This window comes from Notamacropus eugenii, chromosome 1 (assembly GCF_028372415.1).
Source record: "Notamacropus eugenii isolate mMacEug1 chromosome 1, mMacEug1.pri_v2, whole genome shotgun sequence".
In the NCBI taxonomy this organism is placed as follows: domain Eukaryota; kingdom Metazoa; phylum Chordata; class Mammalia; order Diprotodontia; family Macropodidae; genus Notamacropus; species Notamacropus eugenii.
The window spans coordinates 567,914,964-567,940,417 of record NC_092872.1 but is presented as its reverse complement, the minus strand read 5'-3'; the positions used below and the strand labels follow the sequence as shown (position 1 = coordinate 567,940,417).

Genomic DNA, 25,454 nt, shown 5'->3' with positions numbered 1-25,454 from the left:
ATCTCTTCTACTCACAGAATTAGTAAATTGCAAGTATTGAAAAATTATTTTTTTCTGTGCATTTGTGTTTCTTACAAAGGAGATGTTGCTCTTAATGGATATTCATTAATGTAACAAAACATTACTGATTTGGAATAAATATAGATATGATGTCACCTGATGAGACTAATAAAATTATAGTAAAAATAGAGTTTATATTTACATAAGAATAAAAAAGCACTCCTATTTATAGCATTTCAAGTTTTCTGAGCACTTTAGAAAGTGTCTATTTGATCCTACAACACTGGTAGGTAGGTGATATTAGTATTCTCGTTCTACAGATGAAGAAACTGAGGCAGACAAAGATTAAGTGACTTGCTTAGGGTTACATAGCTAGTCTCAAAAGTCAAATATGTATCAGGTCTACCAGGCCACTTAATTGGCCTCAGAGGTTCATTCCAACCAATGATTTGACCGGAAAAAAAAAAAAGAAATGATTTGCTTATCATCAAAAGTTCTTTCTGTGATGAATACATCTCCAAATTACCTTTAGGCTATCGCTACTGGTTGTAGTGCATGCTTGGTTAGGTGAAAGCAACACTGTTATCTATCTTGTGTATCCATAGAAAAGGTTCAGAGAATTAAAGTAACTTCCCCAATATCATGTAAATTTGAATCCATTCTGACCTTACTATTCTTTCCCACTGTACCACACTAAGTATAAACAGGCCCAATTTCTTTGATTTTTGCCTGCCAAGTTAAAAATATCATCTGTTGAAAACAGGGTGAAATTTACTACGCTCAAGTACCCAAATCCAAAAGCTGTGTAACTATCCTCAGATACAGGATGGAAATGTCTGATCCAGCACACACAGAGTAGAAACAAATCTGGGAGTGCTAGGAAACTTACTCCAAGTCAAATATGATTTAAAAGGGTGTTGCTGTTAATAGGCACATGATCCTAAAGAGCTTGGAATGGGTCATTTGGCTGGTCTCAGAGATAGTCAAGCCTTTGCAAGGACAATATCTAATGTTTGTTTCCATGCCTTAAGAGGGATATAGAGAAACTGAAGTGAAAACAAAAAATAGTGACTTCAGGGAATGAAATAAAACACATTCTTTCTTTTAGGGAAACATAAAGAAGAGAGGTCAAAGGGGATGATTTCACAAATGTTTTTGAACAAGATAGCTCAAGATGCTGCTGTCACAGAAGTCCTCAAAAATGTGACTGATTTTTGCCATATCATTCACAGAATCTTGGAATTGGAAGAGCCCTCAAGAGATCATAGTCAAACCCATATACAAACAAGAATCTTATCTGCCGGCCATATACCCAAACAGTAGCTGGTCTTCGCAATTTCCACTAGTGCTAAGAGTACAGTAGCCAAAAAGTAATCAACCAGCCACTGCTTAAAGACGTCAAGTGAAGGGAAAATTACTACCTCCTGGGATAGCCCATTTCACTTGAGAATTTCTCTAATTTTTAGGAAGCGAACTTTTTGTTTAGCTTTTCTTGACTGAAGTTTTAACTTTGCTTCTTTGCACTTTCTACCTGCGTCTCTGGGTAGTGTGCTCTGGGGTCAAGCAGAAAACTTCTAATTCCTCAAGCCTTCAAATACTTAAAGACAGCTATGATGTCCTCCACCATCTTTTCTCCTAGAGACTAATCATCCCATTTGCTTTAATCAGTTCTCATATGATGTGAGTCTGAAGTCCTTCTTCCAGAGACAAATACGATAGAATTGACAGAGCACAAGGCAAAGTCAGAAAGACCTGAGTTTGAATCCTGTCTCATATTCTTACGGTCTGTGTGATCCTAAGCATGTCAGATCTCTTTCATCTTCAGTGCCTTTGTCTGTAAAATGAGAGGTATGGACAGAATGGTCCCTTCCAACTGGAAATCTATAATTTTATGTGCTTATTAACATACTGGTTGCCCTTCTGTGATAGTTTATGTATCCTTACTAAATATAACACCAAGAAGTAATACTTGATATGAGATCCCACCATAGCAGAAGACTTTCTGACAAGTCAATGCCTTGGGAGAGATTAACCAGTAGATATCAACTGATATGTCAATTGCAGACTGATAGCAACAACTGAGTCCTTCTCCTAGTGTCAAAACAGCATTTCCAATAACAAAGGACAAGGAAGTAAAGCCACAGATGCAGTTCCAGCCTTACTATTTTCCTTCCAACCCATTACCTTCCTGCCTTTTCAATTTCCTTCCACTTCATACCTTTCTATTACTCTACCATCCAGCAACACTGATCTTAATGTTTCTCTTACATGAGGAACTACACTCCATCTCTAGACGACATGCCTTTCCACTGGCTGTCCCTCATGCCTGGAATATTCTCCCTCCTCACTTCTGCCTTCTGGCTTCTCTGGCTTCCTTCAATACTGAGCTCAAAATCTACCTTCTACATGAGACTTTTCCCACTCCTATCCCCTCACTTCTAGTATCTTCACTCTGAGATTATTTCCAATTTACCATAACTATATCTATATCTATCTACATCTATGTCTAGATTGATATCAATCTAGATAGTATCATATATGTATGTTGACATCTTAATCGTATGTAGTCATTTGCATATTTTCTCCCCTATTATATTGCAGGTTCTCTGAGTATAGAATCTGTGGGGCCTTTCTTTGTGTCTCCAATTTTTAGCACAGTGTTTGACATATAGTATAAATGTTTAATAAATACCGGTTAACTAATTGATTGCTAAGATGCCAAGAAGATCTAAGGAGGAGAATTATGGGGGAAATTGCTGCCTCCCATTCTCCCCATGGGTAGCTGACAGCTTCCACCTCACCTCAACTCATAAATTATCAGAGCACCTACCCCTTTAATAATCCTCCAGGGAAAACAAAACTAGAGAACCAATGACTGAAGTCATATTCAGCAGGACATTGTACGTTTTCATCATAGCTAATCAAAATGTCAATTGATATTATAGGTCTGATGCACACATAGTCAAAGTGAAAGTCCTGTTAGTTACAGTCTCCATATTCTTTACTCATGCAAATAACTATTTTTTCATTTTCTTCCATGAGGTCTCAGCAAAATACTCATGCTCTTTTTTAGTGACCAATTCTACACTAAACTCTGGATTGTCAATAACAGATGAGCAATTCTGAGGTTTAGCCATTTCTGGATGATATATTAATTTCACCTTTGAGCAAGATAACAAAATCTTTCTTCAGAAGCACATTTTTTGCTGAGTTTCCTCATTGTTCCCTTCTAACTCATTCAGAATAAGGTTCCAATCCAAGTCTTAAAGTGGCATTTTCAACATTTCTTGACGTATTACTCAGCATTTTAAACTAAAGAACAATTGTCCTTGCTTGCGTTAGCATTTCACAAAATTCTCATCATGCTCTATTGATTTAATGTCGCACATTAACGAAAAACATTCTAGTGTCTGTGCAGTGCACCTTCAATAATTACTTTTCACTGGTGTCCCTGGTTTTTTAAAGTAGTGTACATGTAGCCTAACAAAGAAAAGTCTGTTTTTGAGGAGGTAAAGGGAATCTTACGTTATTTGTTAATTTGCTCTTTCATGAAATTAGTTTAACAATTTAAATAAACAAGCAAACAAACAAACTAAAACACTAAATGCCAAAGAAATATTTTAACATATTAACAAAGCTTAGTGGACTTTCCCAGTGTTAGTACCCTTAATTTCCTGCAATTATTTTATATTTACATATATTATTATAATTCTTAAGTTGTGTCAAATGGAAAACACATCTAAAACAAAAATAAAAACAGAACATAAATATCTCAAATTTTCACCTCTTACAGATTTATAAACATCATCATATATAATAAACACATAGGCATATATGTGCATATTTAAATTATTCAAGGATTTGAGGATTTGGGAATGTTCCAAAGATATTATTAACAAAATTTAATGTTTACAAAAACATCACAAAAAGTATTAAGCATCCAGCTTCTAGAGAAGATTTGACCAAAATTTTTTTTTAATTTAAAAAATATAGCCATTCAAAAATATCTGAGACAAAACTTTTAGTAAAGTGGCATAGAAATACCTAGATATCTACAATTAGTAGCTGTGCTGTTAGTTTTGGGTTTTTTTAACTATTACTAATATGAAAGTCAACACTATGTAAAGGAGGTTTCACATGTGTATTACTTTGTAGATTTGCTTTTACTTATAAGCATGCATTTTGAGTGCTTCATGCCCATCCCCAAGTAGATTGTAAACTCTGTGAGTATGGTAACTATTTTAATTTTGTCTCTAGAGTCAAACACAATGCCTGGCATCCGGGAGACATAGAGACACAACACTGCTGTTATAAAAACACACTGCTATTACAGTATTTGTTCTGTAAACACAATAGATTGAATTTTTATTTCATCAAAAACTTTTAATTGCCTACTCTATGTCTAGCACTGACAGTTATAGGTGCTAGGGATATGAAGATAGAAATGAAAAGGTTTCTGCTCTCAAGGAATTTACATTCTATTGGGGAAAACATTCCATTCTAGTCCATCCCATTCCATTATTCTACAGGCACTTATTAAATACCTATTCTGTTCTAGTCACTGTGCTATATATGTGTGTGGATGTGTGTGTGTGTCTCTGTATGTATATACACACATATGTATATGTTCATGTATGTGTATGTATATATGCTTTGTGTATATGTATAAACACAAGCACAAAAAACTAAATGCGAGATAATTTCTGAAGGTAAGTACTAGTAGTTGGTATTGGATGAGGAAAGGAATCGTGAAACTTGTGAATTCATTCTATATGGATACACTAAATTGGACTCAATACATCACTTGGCTGTATATACAATTCAGTGTTTGTAAATCTTATATCTTTTTACAGGTTTCAACCTCTACAGATAGATCTACGATCTTCAGACAGTTCTGTCTCTCTCCCTCCCTCTCTCTCTCTCTCTCTCTCTCTCTCTCTCTAAAAGAAAATACTGATTCTTCCCTTTGAAAGAAAGAGCCCTTGTGGGTGAGCAAGGCCCTGTGCATAACTGAATACCCTAGGATATCCTCCCAGGCTTTCCTGAGTAACTCTGTGAATCCCCAACTTGATTTGTCCTCTCAGCCTACACAGCAGATGGTATAACTGAACAAATCTTTCCCACAGGATTTGCTGTGTCTACCTCTCATTTCATGTTTATTCTATATTATGTCACATAGTTAGTTAGATATTCCAGCATAGGAATTACTAAATGGTAAAATCATTAAGAAATATTAACCTCATTTCATAACTCTTCTAATATTCAACAATGTTCTTCAATTTGAAAAGGCTACAAGCCAAGACCAAAGTGGAGGGAGTGTTGGTACATGATTTTCTGTTGACAGATGATTGTGCACTCAATGCACCCTCTGAAGCTGAGATGAAACAAAGTATGGATCAATTCTCAGCTGTCTGTGCTAATTTTGTCCTAATAATACCAAGAAAACGCAAGTGCTCCATCAGCCACCACCACACCATTGATTACAACAAATGGAGACGTTGTGAATGCTGTGGATAAGTTTATTTACCTTGGTAGTGTACTTGGATGTACACACTGACAATGAGGTTGACGCATGCATTGCCAGAGCTAGCTCAGTGTTTGGGAGGCTCCAAAGAAAGGTTTGGGAGAGAAGAGGTATTAGACTGACTACCAAACTGAAGGTCTACAGAGCCACTGTGTCGACCTCACTGTTGTATGCCTGTGAAACAGGGTCAGTGTACCAGTACCATGCCAGGAAACTGAATCGTTTCCATTTGAACTGACTTAGGAAGATTCTGAAGATCACCTGCCAGGATAAGGTACCAGACCCTGAGGTCCTTGCTCGAACTAAACCACCAAGCATTCAAACTATGCTTCAGAAAATGCAACTCTGATGGGCTGGCACATTGTTCAAATGCAAAATGTACACTTGCCAAAAAGACTATTTTATGGAGAACTTGCATGGGGCAAGCGATCGTATGATGGTTAGAAGAAGCAATACAAGGACACTCTCAAGAACTTTGGATTTGACTGTATAACCTGGGAGACATTGGCAAAGGATCGTGTCCACATCAGAAAAGGTGCTGTGCTCTATGAGCAAAGTAGAATTGAAACACTATAAAGGAAACTTAGGATGCGCAAATTTGGAGTAACCACCCAAAATGCTCGTACGGACTATCTGTGCCCAACCTGTGGTAGAGCATTCTGAGCTCATATTGGTCTGATCAGTCACAGTTGTACACATCGGAACTTCATTTTATCATGGTGATGTCTTGGTCCTCTTCGAGAACAAAGGACAACCAACCAATGTTTAACAGTGTCTAGTATAATTTGTGCACAGTAATGGCAATGTAAAATTATCTATAGACTGACCTACAAAAGAAGCATACTTCTTGCCCCTCATGAGATAGGTTTCTTGTCTTGGATATGAATGGTGTATACTGACTTTGTAAACAACTGTGGAGGACTACTGCCATCTGAGCCTACAAAGGATTATTTTTACTGTAATTGTCAGTATAAAATTGTCATTGGAGAAGAACTGAGCTAAGGACTGGAATCTGAGACCTCCCAGGGCTCCCTTGTGTTTAGCCTCCTCATCCTTGCCACGTATTGGTGATAATCCCCACCATTTGTGGCCTCCAGGGTCTACCATTGGAGTGAAAAGAGGAATAAAGGTGAAATGTATTACCTCAAATGATTTTTATATGCATGATATTATTTGGTTAGCCCCATAATACACCACCTTACCCACTAGAATTGTTGACTCCCTTATCTTTCCACTATACCTGCTCTGTTTATTTTCAGTGATGTATGACTCCCATCATTCACTTTCTCTGCTCCAAAGGACAACGTTGTATGACTGATTCTACTGTCTCCATTACTGACAAGGTATACAGCTATTGTGTTATCTAAAGTCCAGGGGGCTCTGAGGCACTACAGCTTTTTTCATCATCTGATTTCTATCACACTCCATTAACTATTCCTAACCTTCTCTTCTCCCCTCAAGCCCTCTTCACACCTCACCCTTTCTTTTAGGATGACATGGACTTCTTTCCTGAGGCAATTGAAATCATCCATCACAAACTCCCCATGAGATATATAGGTAGTGCAGTGGATAGAGCTCAGGGCTTGGAGTCAGGAAGACGAGTTCAGATCTGGACTCAGACACTTGCCCCTGGGCAAGTCATTTAGCCTTGCTTGCCTCAGTTTCCTCATTGATAAAATGAACTGGAGAAGGAAATGGCAAACCACTCCAGTTTCTTTGTCAAGAAAACCCCAAATGGTGTCATGAAGAATCAGACATGACTGAAAAATGACTAAAGAACAAGTCACAAACTTCCCATACCTTATCCTATATACCTCAAATACCTCTATTTTCAACCATCCCTGTATTCTTTCCTCTTTTTCTCTTTCTTTTTTTCTTTTATCCTTCCTTCCACTATCTCTTCCTTCCTATTTTTCTATTTCTCTTTTCTTTCTTCTCTTTTATCTTCCTTCTGTCTCTGTTCTTTGTATATCTTTTTTTGTCTCTGTCGTCTCTCTCTATATCTGTCTCTATCTGCTTCTCTCTCTTTCTGTCTCTCTTTATGTTCAACCATTTGATTGAAATTGTTCTCACAAAGGTTCCTATACCATCTTAATTGCCACATCATAGGCATTTGGGATCATAGATTTGAAGTCATAACAGACTTTGGAGATAATATAGTTAATACGTGTCTGAGGCTAGATTTGAACTTAATGAAGATGAATCTTCCTGATTTCAAGTTCAGTGCTCTATCCACTGAGCCACCTTGTTGGGTTTTTTTTTACAAACTTTGATAATCAACTAGAGCAATGTATAGCACAAGATGGTGGTTAATGCATCAATATTTTAAAGTAAGCAATTAAACTTTTAATTTTTTTGAAGAGTAGCATGTATACTTCTGAAGTTATTAGAGATTAAAATCCACTAGGACTTTTGGCACACCCTGTATAAACTCCTTCTCTTGATATTTAAAGCCTTTCACATATATATTCAATATATCTTTCTAGATTTATACACACAACCTCTCCCCCAAAAAACTCATGTCCTAAATTCCAGATCAGTTGAACAGCTTGCTATCCCCTGATCTCATCGTGACATCTCCTGTCTCTGTACTTTCATGAAGGCTTTCTTCCATGGATGAAACTTGCTTTTTCCAAGACTCTACCTATTAAAATCCTTCTTTTCCTTCAATATCAATCTCCTCTGTTAAGTATTCCCTGATCACCCCTAGATAAATCATCTACTCCTCTTCAAATTTTTCCATGGACCTTTGGCCAAATCCCTTTCAGTATTTTCACATTCTCCATTTTGTCATCTTTTTGTTTATGTTATATCCTCCCTTATTAGACTGTAAACTCTGCAATCAAGAACTATATTTTCTTGTTGTTGTTGTTACCATTTTACCGTTGAAGTCCCAGTGTTAAGCATAGAGCTCTGCATATACTAAGCACTAAAGAAAAGTACTAAAGTGAATTATGCAACCTCATGAATTGAGCAAAATGTATATTTCTTCCTTAATAGGATAAATTGGACTCATGTATTGTTAGAGGTTTATTGACTTCTCCATTCCTTAGCATAAATAACTATAGAGCAGAATATTATCTCATGTTTGATTTAGGAAAGAATATATTTTTGCCCAGCTGTTTTTCTTTCCTTAATATCTTAAACCATTATTTCATGGAAGTATATTTGAACTTAGTTGCAGAAAAGAGTCCATCAATTCTATAAGATTAACACATGTTGAGAGTGAAAGTTTGTAATATTTCACTAGGTAACCCTTAGGAAGGGCTCTATCAAGGGTAAATATAGTAGCATTACAGGGAGCTTCCAATATATCATTTTTTTTTGAATTTTTCAAGTATACTATCACACATATGGGTTTCAAGTATACTATCACACGTATAGCACAACTGAGTCACAGAAAAGTAAATTATCTCTCCATTTGTAATCCTGCATACTATGCTCACATTTACATGACACCACTCAAAATGGCATGTATTCTGGAGTAAGGAAATTATCAAAATTACAATACATGGGTAAACAGGTTTCCCTTTAGTCTAGCACTGGACTATATTTCTTTGGGATACCAAGATGGCAAGGATTTGGGGGAACTATGGACTTAATCCATAAGCCTGACAAGAACATGGTAGAGGCATGAATCTAATCTATGAAATCAGTGGTATGAATAGACTTGATATATAAAACAATTGATAGCAAGTTAGACCAAAGGATACCCAGGTGTTCATTCCCAAAATGAAACAGCATTCTGTAATTTTAATAAAACATTCTTCCCCACAGTTTTCTGAATGACTGTAGAGCCAATGATATGAAATACAGAAAGAGAAAGGAGAATCTTCTATAGGCAGGTATAATTTTATTTGCTGTTTACTTTGGGTGGGGGTGATGGTAGATATTTTAGATCAAATGTCATGTATGCTTTTTGGAATTAATCAATCCTTGGCAAAATGGGAGACTGAAAATACAATGCATATTTTTTAACCTTTATTTTGCCATTAACTTGCTAATAGACCCCTGATTAATCTTTAAGAAGCAGAACTTGTGACTGGCAAATTTTAAATCAGTAGAATTTATCTTTAGTACTTTAAGCATTCTTATACCCTTCCTTTCTGCTGCAGTGCTCCTACTCGATGCCCAATGTTCGCTCCCCCCTCTCTCCTGACCACAGGATAAAATACTCACACCAAAGTGTAAATATTGGCTGAGTCTTCTCAGTAGTGTTGGCATTTTAACAAGGGAGGAAGGTAATGTGGAAGTTAAAGAATCGACAGAATTACCTGGTGAGAAATATTTGTAGGAGCAGGAACCCCTCCTTAAGTACCCTGTACAAACTGCAGAATTTCAAGGGGCCTCAGAGATAAGCTAGCTCAACACATGGGTGATTAAGAATTTCCCATACATATGCCTAATTCACTCAAATGCTTTCTGCAGAATCCTTGTAGGAAATATAAGATACCATTATTTAAGCTAAGCACTGCATTGAAGCTTATTTGGGTACCTGCTTCTACTATATGTGAAACCTTTCCTGATTCCCTCTCCCCCACTTCCCACCACCCCTGCCAGATGCTAGCACCTTCACCAACAAGTAAACAACAGCCACTGTTGACTCTACCTACTCATGAGGTCAATCATGATTATGAGGATAGACAATTAGAACTCATGTTGATAAAGTCACCTGGAACAATGCACAAATCCACGAAAAGCATACCCTGTTTACATGCTCGATTCCTGAGACTCATAAACAAAATAGGAAATCAGTCTACAAAGGACCTTGCTCTTAGGCACATCTCATTAACGTTATTTGAATGAAGATGACAAAAATTCGCTCAAAGGAAATCAGCACCTCTGTTTTAAGAACAATTCCAGGCTACAGTATGCACAATGAACAAGTAAAGGGAACTGTGAGAATAACTGTAGAAAGTCAGAATGTTCATGGCCTCCTAAATAATACATGTACAAGGTGTCAACACTCTAAGATACAGACTTCTGAGACTGAAAATATCACAGATGTCATACTTAAAACAAACAAACAAAAAAACTTCAGTATTCATCAATGTGGTTACTTTTCCAATGGTACAGAGCCAAACCACCCATAACTTCTCATCCTATACCTTGCTCCTACAAATCTTCCTTAGAGAAACCACCTAACACGTTGAAAACCTCACCTCTAAGTCTTTTAACCTAAGTATGACAAACTTGGACTGTCCAACTTTCTTTCCCCACCCAACTGATCTACCTCTTTTGCTGATCATGGACTTCCTAGAGAATATCTTAAGTGTCATTTCTTGCATATAAGTCATTGCTGGCAATGTGCAATGGCTTAAGAGGAAATATACAATTAATACCTGTCAATAAGCATGTTGGCAAATATAAAGCATCTGTTCTTCCATAAGCAACTAATAAATGCCTGCTGGTCTAAAACTTCAGGATATTTAGTTGTACATATATGTAACTTTTCAATGAGGTGTTCTCCATTCAAATATAGGAAGGACAAGGGCAAAAAGAGGGCAAATGACATATTATACAATGATGACATCTGGAAAGGAATCTGATAATTTCCCATTTTCAGTTCTGTGCAGCATTTACTCGTGGCAACCCTTTCCCCCAGGGGCTATACCAGGGCTACAGCCTATTGCTAATGTGAAATTTATGCACTCATTTACTTACTTGTGATACCAGTTCACTTTCATTTCCTCTGTAAAATATTTCATGAAACACTGCAGCCTTATCCCTTCTGGAGTACAGAGTATCTTTAATGGAGAAGCAGATTTGCCTGCAGAAAAAACACATATTTAGACCTGGGGAAAAGAATCTGAGCAGAGAAAACATTTGTGTTAGGGCCAGATTTTTCGACTGTGACACTCCAAAATTCTCATTCACAAAACAAATGAGGATTCTTGCATATTTTAAAGTTTATTCCAATGCAAATATGCATTCTTCTATATTCAAAGAAAATTCATTCATTGAATCATTCAACAAGTGTTCACCATGTACTGACTAGATACATGAGTAACCCCATGCTATGCATTGAAGAGTATCACAGAGTCAGATAATTAACAAATTGCAGAATTTCAAGGGACCTCAGATAATCTCCCTCAACACACAGGTGACAAAGAATCCCCCTTGCAATATCACCAAAGAACAGTAATCCAGGCTTTGTTTACATCTGGGAAGGGCAAATCACTACCTCCTAAGGTGGTACATTCCCCTTTGGAATTATTCAAGTAGTTAGCAAGATTTTCCTTCTATCAATCCCTCTTCCACAAGTCAGCCTTTCAAATACTTGAAAGCTGTTACACATTATCATCTTCTCCTAGAATCTCCTGCTCTTCAGACTAAATATGCTTAATTCTTTCAATGCTTTGAGCAGAATCCTTGTTGGAAACACGATAGCATTTTTTTTAAACTTAAGCTTTGCATTAAAGCTTAATTTGAGTGGCAGCTTCTACGATATAAGAAACCTTTCCTGATTCCCTCTCCACCCACCAGATGCTAGTAGCTTCATCAAAATATTCCCTTGCATTTATCTTTACTTATATTTTATATACATAATATAAATGCATAAATATATTTGTGTAATATACTCATAGATATATGTTGTTGTTTTTGAGTCATTTTTCAGTTGTGTCTGATTCTTCATGAGCCCGTGTGAGATTTTCTTGGCAAAGATACTGAAGTGGTCTACCATTTCCTTCTCCAACTCATTTTACAGATGAGGAAACTGAGGCAGACAGGGTTAAGTGATTTGCCCAGAGAGACACAGCTGGTAAGTTTCTGATACAAGATTTGAACTCAGGAAAATTAGTCTTCTTGACTCCAGGCACTTTATGTATTCACTGTTCCACCTAAATTGCCCTACTCATAGATATATACACATTGTTTCCTCCAGTAAAGTATGATTTCTTTGTCAGCAAGTACCATGTCATTTTTGTCTTTGAATTCCCACCACCTAGTATAGTACTAGGACATAATAGGCACTTAGCAAAACCTTGTTAATATTTTCATTGTTTGAAGAGGCAAATGAAGTGGTTCAAAGGACTTGGGTTTGAATTCTAGCCTTGTCTTACATGACTGTTTCAAACTTTTTTTCTGCTCAACTCAACTTACATTTCTAAAATTCATCTCAACTTTACCCTGCCTCTCTGAATTCACTTACATTGTCTCCAATGCATGGAACTTATTTCACTTCCTTTCCAATTCTGCATGTTTCTGTCCCTCAAAGTTCAAGGTCCTGTGTAATTTTCTGCAGAATGTTTTCCCAAATGAAAAGTTTCCCCAAAGAGAAGTGAACTCTCCTTCTTGGATTTCTTATAACTCTTTGTTGATACCTCTGCAACTTTAGGGATTAATAAAATGCTTTATTTCAGCTCTTCATTTGCTTCTCCAAATAAGTGGAAATATCCTGAAGGGCAGGAATCATGATCTACTCATATGTGTACCTCCCAACACAGAGAATTGTTCTTGACCCATCATAAGCATTAGAAAATTGGTTTGCTTTGAACCAGTGGAATCTGAGCTCAGTTTTGGTGGATGAGTGAAGTTTAGAAAGTCAGAGAAGGGAAAGGTACCATTACAAGCACTAACGAAGGTACGATGAAAGGCAAGAGGGTGAGAATATGAATGGTATGTTTGGAAGACAATGAGTTGCTTGGTTTGGCTCAAGGGGAAGGTTCATTTGATAAAGTAATAGATGAGGCCAAAGAGAAGCCAAGCAGTGAAGAAACTAAAACTCCATACTGGGTTTGTACTTCATTCTGTAGGCAATAGGGAAATGCATTCTAGTTACAGCATGGGATAGAGATCATAGCAAGTAGATAGTTGTTAGAAAACTATAAGAAACGTTTAAATGTGAGGTGACAAGTACCTGAACTGGAGCAGTAGTTTTAGGAATGGAAAAGAAGTGACAGAAAGGAAGAATATATCCAGAGATCCTGGTTTCACTATTTATTATATGTGTGATTTTAGGGAAGGTTAGTCATTTGACTTTGCTAAGCCCTGATTTCCTTAAAGGATCTTTAAATTCCCTCACAGGTCTAAATCTTATGATCTCATAAAGAATCAAAGGATTTGGTAACCAAATCAATATAGGTAAGGTACACACAATGAGGAAAAGGAGGAAGAATCAAAGTGGATTCCAAAATTATATATCTAGGTGAGTGATGAATGACTATCACATTGACAGAATTAAGGAAGTTAGAAATAGGTCAGTTTTGGAAGTTGTGAATTTGATTTTGTTTTTCACTGTGAAGTCAAGGAAATGTATAGCGGGTTACTGGAGATTTAACAATGTGACTCAGACAAAAGGTGAGAACTAGAAATCCAGATGCAGGATAGTGTAGCATCATAGAAGCCAAGAGAAAGATGAGGTGATTAACAAAGATATAAGGAGAATGAGGGCTGAGAAAAGTCTTTGGATTTGACAAATAGGTCATTGGTTCATTATGATGGAGAAGGAAGTTTCAGTATGTGGGGAGAATGAAGGTTAAAAAGGAAATATAGGCAGTAGGTTAAAAAAACACATTTTGGAAGTCAATATAAACAACAGTAGTTAAAATGGAGAATATCCAAAATATTTTGTTTTTAATTTTCCAAAATGGAAGAACAAGTACAAATGAAGGCAGAGTTAGAAGCCAGTGCCAAGGAAGTATTAAAGGTGCTGGTGAGGGAAGAGGTTAAGTATGGAATAAACTTCCTTTTGGAGGAATAGAAAAGGAAACCAGTGATCAAGTCGAGGGGTTAGTCTTCAAAAGAAGAAGATAGATTTTTTTTTTCTCTAGGATTAGGGACAAGATTAAAATATGTTTCTAGTCATAAAGATGAAGAAGAAAATAACATCCTCAATTTTTTTTCAGTGAGAGCTAAGGTCCTCTATCATAAGTGAGGGAGTAGAGGGAATAGAGCTTGAAGTAAAAAGAGAATATCTAGAATATTTGTAGAAAGGATCCAATTTAGGAGAGTGATATTTTGACCATAGGAAAAAATCAAAAAAGTGAGGGAGTCTAGGATGAAGGAAATAGTCAATTGATTGCCCAAGTAATACAGGTGAGGGAAGTTTAATGTTGTTGGGGTGGGGGTGGAGTTGATGACTTAGCTGAAGATCTGGTGCAAGATCTGAATGTCAGGTCATAGAAAGGGGGAGAGGTGAGTAGATTTATAGAAGGAGGAGAGATGAAAAAAAGTTGAGGGAAGGACATCCATTGTTCCACTAACTGAGTATTAATTGTTGTTTTCATTGTTGTTGCTCAATCATTTCAGTTGTGTCCAACTCTCCATGACCCCATTTGGGGTTTTCTTGGCAAAGATACTGGAGTGGTTTGCCATTTCCTTCTCCAGCTCATTTTACAGATGAGGAATCTGAGGGAAGAAGGATTAAATGATTTACCCAGGGGCACATAGCTAGTGCCTAGGATCAGATTTGAACTCAAGAAGAGGAGTCTTCCTGACTTCAAATCCAGCATTCTATGTACTGCATCATTTATGTGATTTTATTTAAATTACATAATCAAACAAGTTCTTATGAATCAAGTTCTAGGTACAAAGATAGTACATACAGTGAACACAAGGCTCAATTTGCAGTCACTCCATTTCAAAAAAACCAATCAAACCATTACAGGATGGAGGAGAGATGCTGGATAAGAGTGAATGTGAAAAAGATCTAGGAACTTTAATAAACAAGCCCAATATAGCAGGTCGAGCCAGAGGAAACACCACATAGAATAATCAGAGAGACAGGGAGAGAACCAGGAGGTTGTGGTGTCAAAGCATAATAACAAAGGGAATAAGCACCTACAGTAAATACTAAGATAATGATGACAAAAGCTAAGAAGAGGATACTGCGATGATTTGATAATAAGGAGACACTGCTGACTTTTGAAACAGCATTTTCAGAGTTGTCTCCCAACTGTTCTTGAGGGAGAGAGGGAGAGGAAGAAGACAGTAGATATGAACCTATTCCCATTCACCATTTAAATGGAGGGAAAAGATATTTTCTTTGATATGAAATTATAAATGACAAAGAAAATAATGCCAGTGACATGAATGGGTTAGGTGACAGCATAATGGAATTCCTCTATTAACCTTCCTGAACAGGGTCACATATAAAGATTTTACTATAGCCTTAATTTGAGAGAGTGTGCCTTCTTTACCTCTCCAATCAAAAGACAATTTGGAATGTTATATTTCCTTATTCTGTCCACCCCCTCTCTCAAGAAAATTCTGGACAATGGAGAATAAATGACCTGGAATACTGAAAGCTTGGTTAGATAACTAAAAGTAAAGTCTGTCCTACCCACCTCCACTTGATGGTGACTAATTAACAACACTAAAGACAGAATCACTTAATATCCTGTGGTTCTATTTCCATCTTTGCAAAATGAGAGAGTTGGGTTAGATAATATCACAGTAGTTAATTAGACTCAGAGGATTTACAAATAGAAACTAATCTGACCCCTTCATTTTTATAAAGGAAGAAACTGGAATCCCTAGAAGGGATGAGAATTACAGTCATGTGTATAGTAAGCAGCAGAGTCAGTATCTGAACCCAGCTTCACAGAAACCAAGCCTAGTGATCTTTCCACCGCACCATATTGCCTCCCATGCTAAGACCACTCCTAGTTTTAACAGTCTATGATTCTCTGATAGGTGTGTATCACTTTATACATAGTACATACTCAATACACATTTGTTGAATGAAAAATAAATGAATGAAATCCATGAAAATAATAGTTTTAGACCACTGGGAACCTGACCTAGTATATTAAGGGAATATGCGAAAAAAAAATTTTTTTAAGATACATCATAGTAGTTTTAAGTACTTTTTCAGGGTATAGATATAAACAGTTTTCCTCTGTTTTCCTCTGTAAAAAAGACTCTATAGAATAAGAAAATTCTAAAAAATCTCTAAACTCAACACGTATGAATGTTGTCAAGTAGTTCCCCTAAATGCTAATAATAAAGCCTCACATACTGAGTTCAAATACACTCTATAGAAACATATGGGCTTCATTATAACTAGCAAATCAGTGGGTAATTAACTTTGTCAGCCACTGAGAAGAAAGAACCACAGGATACCTTTCCTGAGTAATCAGATTACAAGTGCCTAATTTCCAAGAAACATTTTGACCATGAATAGCATTAACTAGTGAAGAGAATTTTTACTCTCTGACTTACTCATCATGCAGTTGATGCAAATAAGCAACTGGAAAAAAAAATGTTCAGTATTTTGACATTTAAAATTTATTGTACAAGATGCAGTCAAACATGTTGTTTTATCTATAGAGCACCTCCAAATTGCTATGGCTAAAATTTTCAGTGGACCAGGTTTTAAAAAACTGAATTTTTGTAGCTACTGCTAAGAATGTTTAATTCATCAGATAAGTATAGCCTTTGCCATTTAAATCAGACCATGTATGTGATAACAGAATCACAGACATTTAATAAAAATGATTCTTTCAACATCCAGTTTTAGGATCACTTATTTTTTAAATGTCACAACCATTTGTGGTTTTTCCCTAGCTATCCTTTTTTTCAGTTGTGGAAGATTTCTTAGAATTGACATGAAAAAAATAAAAATGCTTGAGTTGTTAGGAAGGCCTAAGACAAAAAGCCTAGAAATAAGAAATCTACTAGTTGTACTAGCTGCATAACTATTGACAAATCAAATTTTAAATTTTGGGAGGGAGCTCATTTTCTCATATGTTAATTAAGGGGAGATGGACTAAACGATCTTTAACCAATATATACACACTCAATTCTAAAATTGTATGATGCTAAATTTAATGCATTACTTTGGCCTCATATATCTACTCTGTCCTGTACATGATAATACTAGCTCAAGGATTTGATTCCTTCAGAAAATGATATACTTACTTGAAGGCAACCTCAAACATTTACAAAGTGCCCTCGAAATACCATGGATATAATAGGGAAATATGGCATGATCACCCTACTGTGGTGGATGGAAAGCTGGCTTCAGAGTCAGGAAGACACGTAGTGGTTGTGTGATAGTGAGCAAATTACTTAAATTCTCAGTATCCCAAGTAGCTAGCTCTCTAATTCTGTGAGTTGCAGAGCAACTACTAATCTGCTTTTCTAGAGGGCATTTCCTTATCGGGGACTTTCTATAGCAAGGAAATCACAGATCTGGTCTGCCACTTCTCCCCAAAAAAAATGTCAGTAAAGAAGCTGGTTCTTTTTCTGGTGAAAAGGGTACAGATTAGGCTGAACTATGTTCATGTATATTGTGACCTTCATACCATTAGGTACACAGCACAATCTTCTGACAGTTTCTGAGGCTTATGAATAACAGCTTAAGTTTATAGACACATTCAAGGTACCTATCCAGCAGAAGACGCATACATTGAGAAGTCAGACAAAATAGTATCATTAATATTAATAGATTATGTTTAAATTATCCCAATACAATTCTATTTAAATTTATAAATGTATAGTGTTTCACTACAAGATAAAAATAACTGCACAATAATATGGCAATATAGAGTAATTGTAAGTCTAGGTCTTGTGAACCAAGAAAAAGGGGAATGTCTCAGAAAATATTGTCAAGAAAGTAGCTGTCACTGACCCAATGACATACAGTCATCACCTCATTACCACCATCATCGGTATTTATGCTTCAGACAGCTTTACGCACAATCCAATGCACAAAGCCTTTCCCAAGGGCACACATAGAACACAAAAGAGTACAAACATGAAGAGACAAAGAAAGCCACCCATTGTTCTGTCAAGGATGACTTTCTTGACCCTCCTCCTTCCAAGACAATCACCTATATTTCTACAATCTAAAAACAAGTTAATAAATATCACCCCAATGTCAAGTTCTCCCTGCTTTTCAAAATGTCTGACAGGAGAAAAATTGATGTATTTCTGTCTCACACCTCCACTTCTCTTTTTCATTGATTGTGGCAAAAATATTAAAGCATTAAGAAAAATTTTGCATACTCCAAAGAGATAGAATACAAAGAAACTATATCTATCACTTGGACTCTGGCTGGTGCAGGCAGGAAATCCTGTATACACCTTCTGACTACAAATAACAGAACTGAAATCAAGGGAACTGAAAATAAGGAAAAGTTCCTTAAATGTTAACCTTAGCATAGCTCAATACGTTCTTGGAGTGATGTCACTGGATTTATGTAACAGGCATGTACCATGCACCTAGAATGTACCAGGCACTGGGAATACCAAAGACAAAAACAAAATAGTTCCTATGTTCAAGGAGCTAACATTCCACCACACTGGCATCTCCTGGTATTAGCTATACCCAAGTACAATATTTGATGAAATCACCTTTACAAGGAGATGCTAGATTATTTTTAATTAGAACACACGTCACCCCCTTACATACTAATATGTGTGATGTAACTTTTGTAAATCAACATTTATAAAACTTACAGCCTTCCACTGAGGATGGCATTAATCACCATTACCCTTAGATATTTCAAGAATGATCAAAGCTCAATTATTCCTTGGCTAGCTTTAACATGACAAGGCTCCTTTTAAATAATACAGAGTCACTGATTAGTGATGAAAGAGCACTCCTTTTCAACCTGAGTGGGCTAAATTGCAAGAGACATTTTCCTTGAGGATTTAGTTTTTGTTTGTTTTAATGTGATGATTTCTCTTGGTATGTGCAAGAGCTACCACAAAAGTCCTCATGAAAATAACCACTGTGATCTAAATCTATTCTTTCTTGAGTAAATTGAGAAAACCATCATTTGGGCACATAAGGCCCTTTTGAATGTGAATTAGTTTTCTCAGTGCAGTACCATTCAGGCCATTGAAACAATACCTTTTAACAACATTCTAGAATGGTCTTTTAGGCAATGGTACCCTAGTGGCCTACTGGAGTTAACGTACCTTTAAAGGGGCTTAATTTACACTCAAAAGGAAGCTTCATTATTCTTGGGGTAGTGTCTGACCTATTAATTAAAAGCCCCCTCACCCATTCCCCATTCAATTCATGGTTTAGAGAAAGTCTCTTTCATTAGGCAGTTTAGGGATAAAATTATACCTATCCAATATAATTCATAAGCTTGTTCTGAAGTCAAATGAGGAATGTACTTTAAATGAGGCAGAAAGACACAATGATAACTCTCATCAATAGCAAGTCAAAATTAAGACTTAGAAAGCAAATCCTTGCCAATAAGTAACCAACACTGTCATGGCAGATGTCCTAAATGAAGTCTAAGTAGAACTAGAGTTTCCCTATAAATGGTGAAGATCTTAAGATGCTTCCATTTAATGTATGATGCTGTGCTGATCACACCATGGCCCACAACACCACACTGTTGTTCAGTGATATCTATAACCACCAAAAACCACAGGCCCTGCAAACCCTGAAGGAAAAATTGTGTATACAAAATATACATCGACTACATGAGGATGAATTGACTAGGAAGCTCATTGAATTAGTTCACCAACAAGAATAAATAGCATTAATAGTAATGAGAATATCCTTTATAAGTGCCTACTATTTGCCAGGCACTGACCTAAGCACTTTACAAATATTGTCTCATTTGATCCTCACAACAACTCTGTGAAGTAGGTGCTATTATTGTCTCTATTTTACAAGTGAAGAAACTGAGACAAACCGAGGTCACATAGCTAGTAAGATATCAGAGGCTGGATTTGAATTCAGGTCTTCCTTATTCCAGACCCATTTCTCTATCCATTATACCCAACACATATTCCTTGGATAAGCACTGAAAATATACAGTGAGCTAGGCTTATTAAGAAGTTTCCTTAACAGTACAATTATTAACACCATCTCCACATTTTAATAGTCTTAAAGACTGGCCTGGTACACTGGAAATTTAAGTTACTTGCCCGAGGTGGTCACACAGTTGTTTATGTCACATGCAAGACTTGAAACCAGGTCTTCTTGATTTTGAGAACAGTCCTCTCTCTATATTACACTGCCTCTGATATATTATGGTGCCTGCTTCTCTAATATGCTTTTTTCTTGCAAGCAATCACAAAGCAAATAAATATCTGAATAATCTTAAAAACAAATTAAATAAAGTGTCTAATCATGGAGTCTAAACCCAATTATTTAAAGTAAAATAAAAAGCGTAACTTGCTTAAAATAACACCTCTGAACCAACTCACATCATAACACTGAGACTGAATTGAGTGCTTCCTATTAGACATGGACTGAATTTCATTAGCTTTCCTCTACAGAAGCGAATGCCTATCTCAGGATATAGTAGCTGGAGCACCAAAAACGACTTGAAAATTAGAAAGCATTTACTTACCACAGACTCTACTCATTGCCAAGATCATATCATCATACACTAAAATGGAAAAGGGAAATGTACCATTACAATGTATAATCTTCTCAGAAAGCAGGGTTTTTTTTTAATTTAATTAAACTGATACAGGAAATTGTCGTGTTAGTTTGAAAAATGGCACATAAAAATAGCGATATTTATCCATAAAAAGGTCAAATCATCTCTAGGCTAGTGCCTCCCCACCTTTTAAACAAGGAACAAGAACATTTTACTTCTTATAAATTCAACTCAATATTTAATTGAATTGGTTCATTGTTATTTGCATCATGTTCCTAATGACAATGGCAGGAGGAACCTTGGTTCCAGACTGATGTTCTGCCACAGCAGTTTGCATAAGCACTAGTTACTATCTCCTTCCCCTAAAACATCAAAACAATTTTGAAGGGAACAAAGCACACATATGTTTTCTTCTACCTTAATACATCTGACGGAAGAATAGGTGTTCTATCTAAAAACACACATGAATGTAATTCTTATGGTTTACAATCTACTACTGGGTAAATGAATATATATATGTATATGTATATATATATATATATATATATATATATATATATATATATATATATATATATATACATATATATATTTGTAGAACAAAGAAAGCTTTTAAAAAACATTACCTTTGCCAGCTATTTCAAGAGTAGATACATCTTGGCCTCTATCATCTTTCAATGTTGCCTTGTATTCACCTTGATCCTTCTTGGACAACTACAAATAAAGCATGTTATAGTTGTATGAAATTAACCCTGAAGATCTCTGAGTTGAGACTAGAGGATCACTTTTTAAGCAGATGTTTATCTACTGGATTTAGGGACTAGACCAGAACCTCTGAGGTACCTCATATTTCTAGAGCTCTATAATATAGCCATATACAATTAAAAATATAGGAGTTAAGTTTTCTAATAATTTCTCATTAAATATACATGAAATTCAAAGTCTTAATCAACTGGGAAAATAATGTATCTTTTATGAGTTAATATTACTAGCAAACATTTCCATTTTTATTCTAAAAAAATTTTTAAAAAAAGTCATTCAATCCACTATACCTTTGGTATGAGTAGTTCACACAGTCCTCTGTCCAGATCAGGTAAGGCTTCAACTTCATAAAGAACATCATCCTTTAGCCACTTGAAAACTGTCTCTTTTTTTGTGTTTGCCACCTATCAGATTGGAAACATAAGTCACATTGTCTTAGAGCACCTAAAACAATGTGATTTTGATGTTGAATTACAAATTAGCATGTTATATCCAACTGGCTCTTATGTACTCTGTTTCTGCTAGCAATGGTGGGGGGGGTGGGGAGAAGACTTCTAAAGTTAAAGCTTCTGAGATAATTAAACCCTCTCTACTTCATGCCAAAAGATATTTGAGTTTTCATTCCATGAAATTAGTCAGCAATAATCAACAATGCCATATATAAAGGCATTATACAATCTATTTTGTATTTTCTAAATAGAATTATATTCCCTTAGAGATCTAGAGAACTGCATAGGCTTTTTATTATGGGTAAAAGAAGGGACTACAAAAAGGGAGAATATTTCAGGCAATAGTTTATATAGACTGGCTCACCTCTCAACAATTCCAGCTTAGAGAGCTTGATTAGAACGTGAGTTATCTGGCAAATGAGATGAAATGCAACTTCTAATTTCCATTTGGAATTAAAGATTACACTTTGCACCATCCCACAGGTCAGAGAAAGTTCCCATTCTCTCAAAGTATGGTTAGTTAACCTGACTGAATAAGAACTTTCCATTCTCATTTTCCAAAATTCTACCTGAACACAAACTGATAAACACAGGTGAAAAAACTGTGGGATTTGTGGTAGCCTAAAGTAATGTAATATACTTTAGAGTCATGATTTCTAAACCCTGAATTATTGTACCTTATATCAGTAGGCTAAAATTTACAAAGTGCTTGAAAATAGAAAGCCTTGTCATGGCAAAAGCAAAAATAATGAAAAGCAGCATACACTGAATGAGCTGCTAACATGAGACAAAATATTTTTAAGGAAACTGATTTTTAGTTGAAATTTTAGACAAAGTGCCCTGCTTCTTAGTTTCTCCATTCAACTTTGCTCAAAATTCACAATTTGCCATTGTTTCAATGTGGAAAAAAGAAAACAATATTAGTTGTTACTAAACTTATGGTAAAGGATTCTTACGGGAAAATACATCAATTGATTCTATCAGTAGAATACTGATATTGATTATAAATCCACTATAGCTAAGCAAATAAATCTTAGGAAGCTACTTGGGCCTCAGAGAGGTTATTGTCACTCAACATGGTCATTGTCACTCAACAACTAACACTCAAGTGTTAGAGACAGGTTTTGAATTCAGCTCATCCCGACTCTAGGTTTGGCAATCTATCTACTACAGTACACAATATCCTCTCATAGGAAAAATCTTCCACAAAAATACCTTAATGTCCTTTCCATATTTTTATATAAAAGATATATTTATATTAATTTAGGACCACTGAAATTTTACACTACTAAGCTATGTATTCCTGAAAACAGACTTTTAATCAAACAAAAAACCCTTTTAATGACTTGTAGAATAGTCCTTGAGATTAATTCAATACATATAAATATGTGACAAAGATAACATAAAATGGAATGCATATTTCCACATTTGTTAGCAATGAAGACCTATTTTTATCACTGTGTTATTAACCAAAAAGGATCATTTAATTCTTAGCAAATCTACTGTTCATTTCCTAATGGAAATCCTATACAAAAGAGGAGAGGCAGGACCATGAAGATATGTTAAAAGAATTTCATGCCCACAGATTCCTTCTTGAATTCAAATGACCAAAATTTTAAGTAAAATGTATCAAGTATACTTTAAAAATTTCTTCATCTTACTTTTTCATTCCAAAATAATATGTTGTTTTCATTAGAAAACAAGTTCAGTTTTAAATCAAGTACCTATTGGTTGATAAGCATGAAGGATCTCAGAATGGATAAATAAGTAAATGAATGAATATATAAAAAATGTCTTGATATTTTGCTCAAAGCCACATGATTCAATGTATCACTGTTATAAGTAATTGATCAGCAAGTAATATTGTTCATGGAAAATCTGTCTTAATGGACTATGGATTCATAACACTTGCTTAATATATTTCCCACCTTACACTTGAGTCGAATTTCACATTCTTCTGTAACATCCCAATGTAAATACTCTGAAAAATGAGGACCTAAGGAAAAATAAAAAGTTGTGAATTTATACCAAAGAACCAGTATATGCATTTATGATAAGGCAAATTGTTGTGCAGCTTAAAACCAAGATCATTATTTTTCAGGCTACCATTTGCCTAGTGCTGAGTGTCTTTTGGACTTTGTATTGCCAAGTAGAAAACTTACAGTCTTATCTCTCATTCTTGCTGACATCCAATATCTATTTCCCTTTAGAAAGAATAATCTTGAAACTTTATTTTATTGCCCAAGGCATATTTATGGCTGAATATTCAACGGCTTAATGCATAAAACATCTAAAATGGTAAAATTAGCAGAGAAGAGATAAACAAGCTTTTAACCTACCACTGCTCCTCACATATCACACTTCACCAGTAAAGAATTAGAAAATAAATGACAGCAACTTTTGTTTTGTTTTTAATAAATAGTCTTTGTAAAAAATAAAATGGAAAAGTGAATGATAGGCAAGTATTAAAGCATAGTATTACTATAATACATAAAAATATAAATTGAGAAGAGATGGAGAGTATTTAGGTTTTTTCATTTTTTTTTAATGCATATATAAAATGTTCCCAATAATATAGCAGTTTGTTATAAGAAATTACCTTCAATGTTCATTAAGTTGCTTGGATCCACAATATGGAAACAGATAAAGTAAAACAGTTTTGTCCACTAAGAAATATGAACTAAGCCTGAATAAAAGTAAGCAAGCTTGATTTCCATGAGGCATGCTAAGTATAATAAATCCTACTTTCTAATAGTACAGTATTACTTTCGTGCATACAAAAGTGTTCTGGGTTTCATTTGCATAAATAATTTAAAGAACAGTTAGACTATATTTGAGACCATAATAAATATGTTTTTGAAATTATTTTTTTTCTTTGTAGCTCTAGTAATTAAAGGCACTGTGACCAGCTTTGGAGTCAGTAACACAGACCACCGTTCAGGTCTTATTTCTGACACCTATTAGTTGCATGACTAAGGAGAAATTACTTTGGGACTCAGGGCTCAGAGTGACTCTATAAGACTATAAGTCACAAATAAATCCTTGATCTGCATTAAAAGGGAGGAGTTTCCACACAAGAAGTCCCCCATCCTGAAGAAATCATCATCCGGATCAAATAAAATTAAACAAGAGTATCCATATACATCTTATGACTTCTGAAAGAAGGTTGATAGCAATGTAAATACAAAGTTATGACTGACTTGAACTAAATAAAAGAAGCAAATTTCTGCCAAATAAAAATCACTTCCACTGCTTTTTTAAAATCATCTAACTAAAATTCTTAAGCCTATTTTTCACTTTGAAATTTTGTGATTCCGTGAAACCTCAGAAGTATTTTCTAATGAGCAAAATAAACTTGTTCAGGTATCATCTGGATGTCTGAAGGTAGGCCAATCTATCTGCAAAAGAACATTTTGC

The 25,454-nt window shown here is 35.5% G+C and overlaps 1 protein-coding gene across 1 annotated transcript in view; it reads right to left on the bottom strand.

The window, feature by feature from the left end:
- The window catches only part of MYOM2 (myomesin 2), a 161,063-nt gene that overhangs the window by 8,961 nt on the left and 126,648 nt on the right, over window positions 1-25,454 (bottom strand). The window contains exons 28-32 of the mRNA XM_072634369.1: window positions 23,966-24,033; window positions 21,879-21,992; window positions 21,453-21,540; window positions 20,794-20,832; window positions 11,189-11,294 (exon numbers count right to left, since the gene is read on the bottom strand). Of these exons, the coding sequence (XP_072490470.1) occupies window positions 11,189-11,294; window positions 20,794-20,832; window positions 21,453-21,540; window positions 21,879-21,992; window positions 23,966-24,033 (415 nt within the window). The remainder of the gene's footprint in view (window positions 1-11,188; window positions 11,295-20,793; window positions 20,833-21,452; window positions 21,541-21,878; window positions 21,993-23,965; window positions 24,034-25,454) is intronic.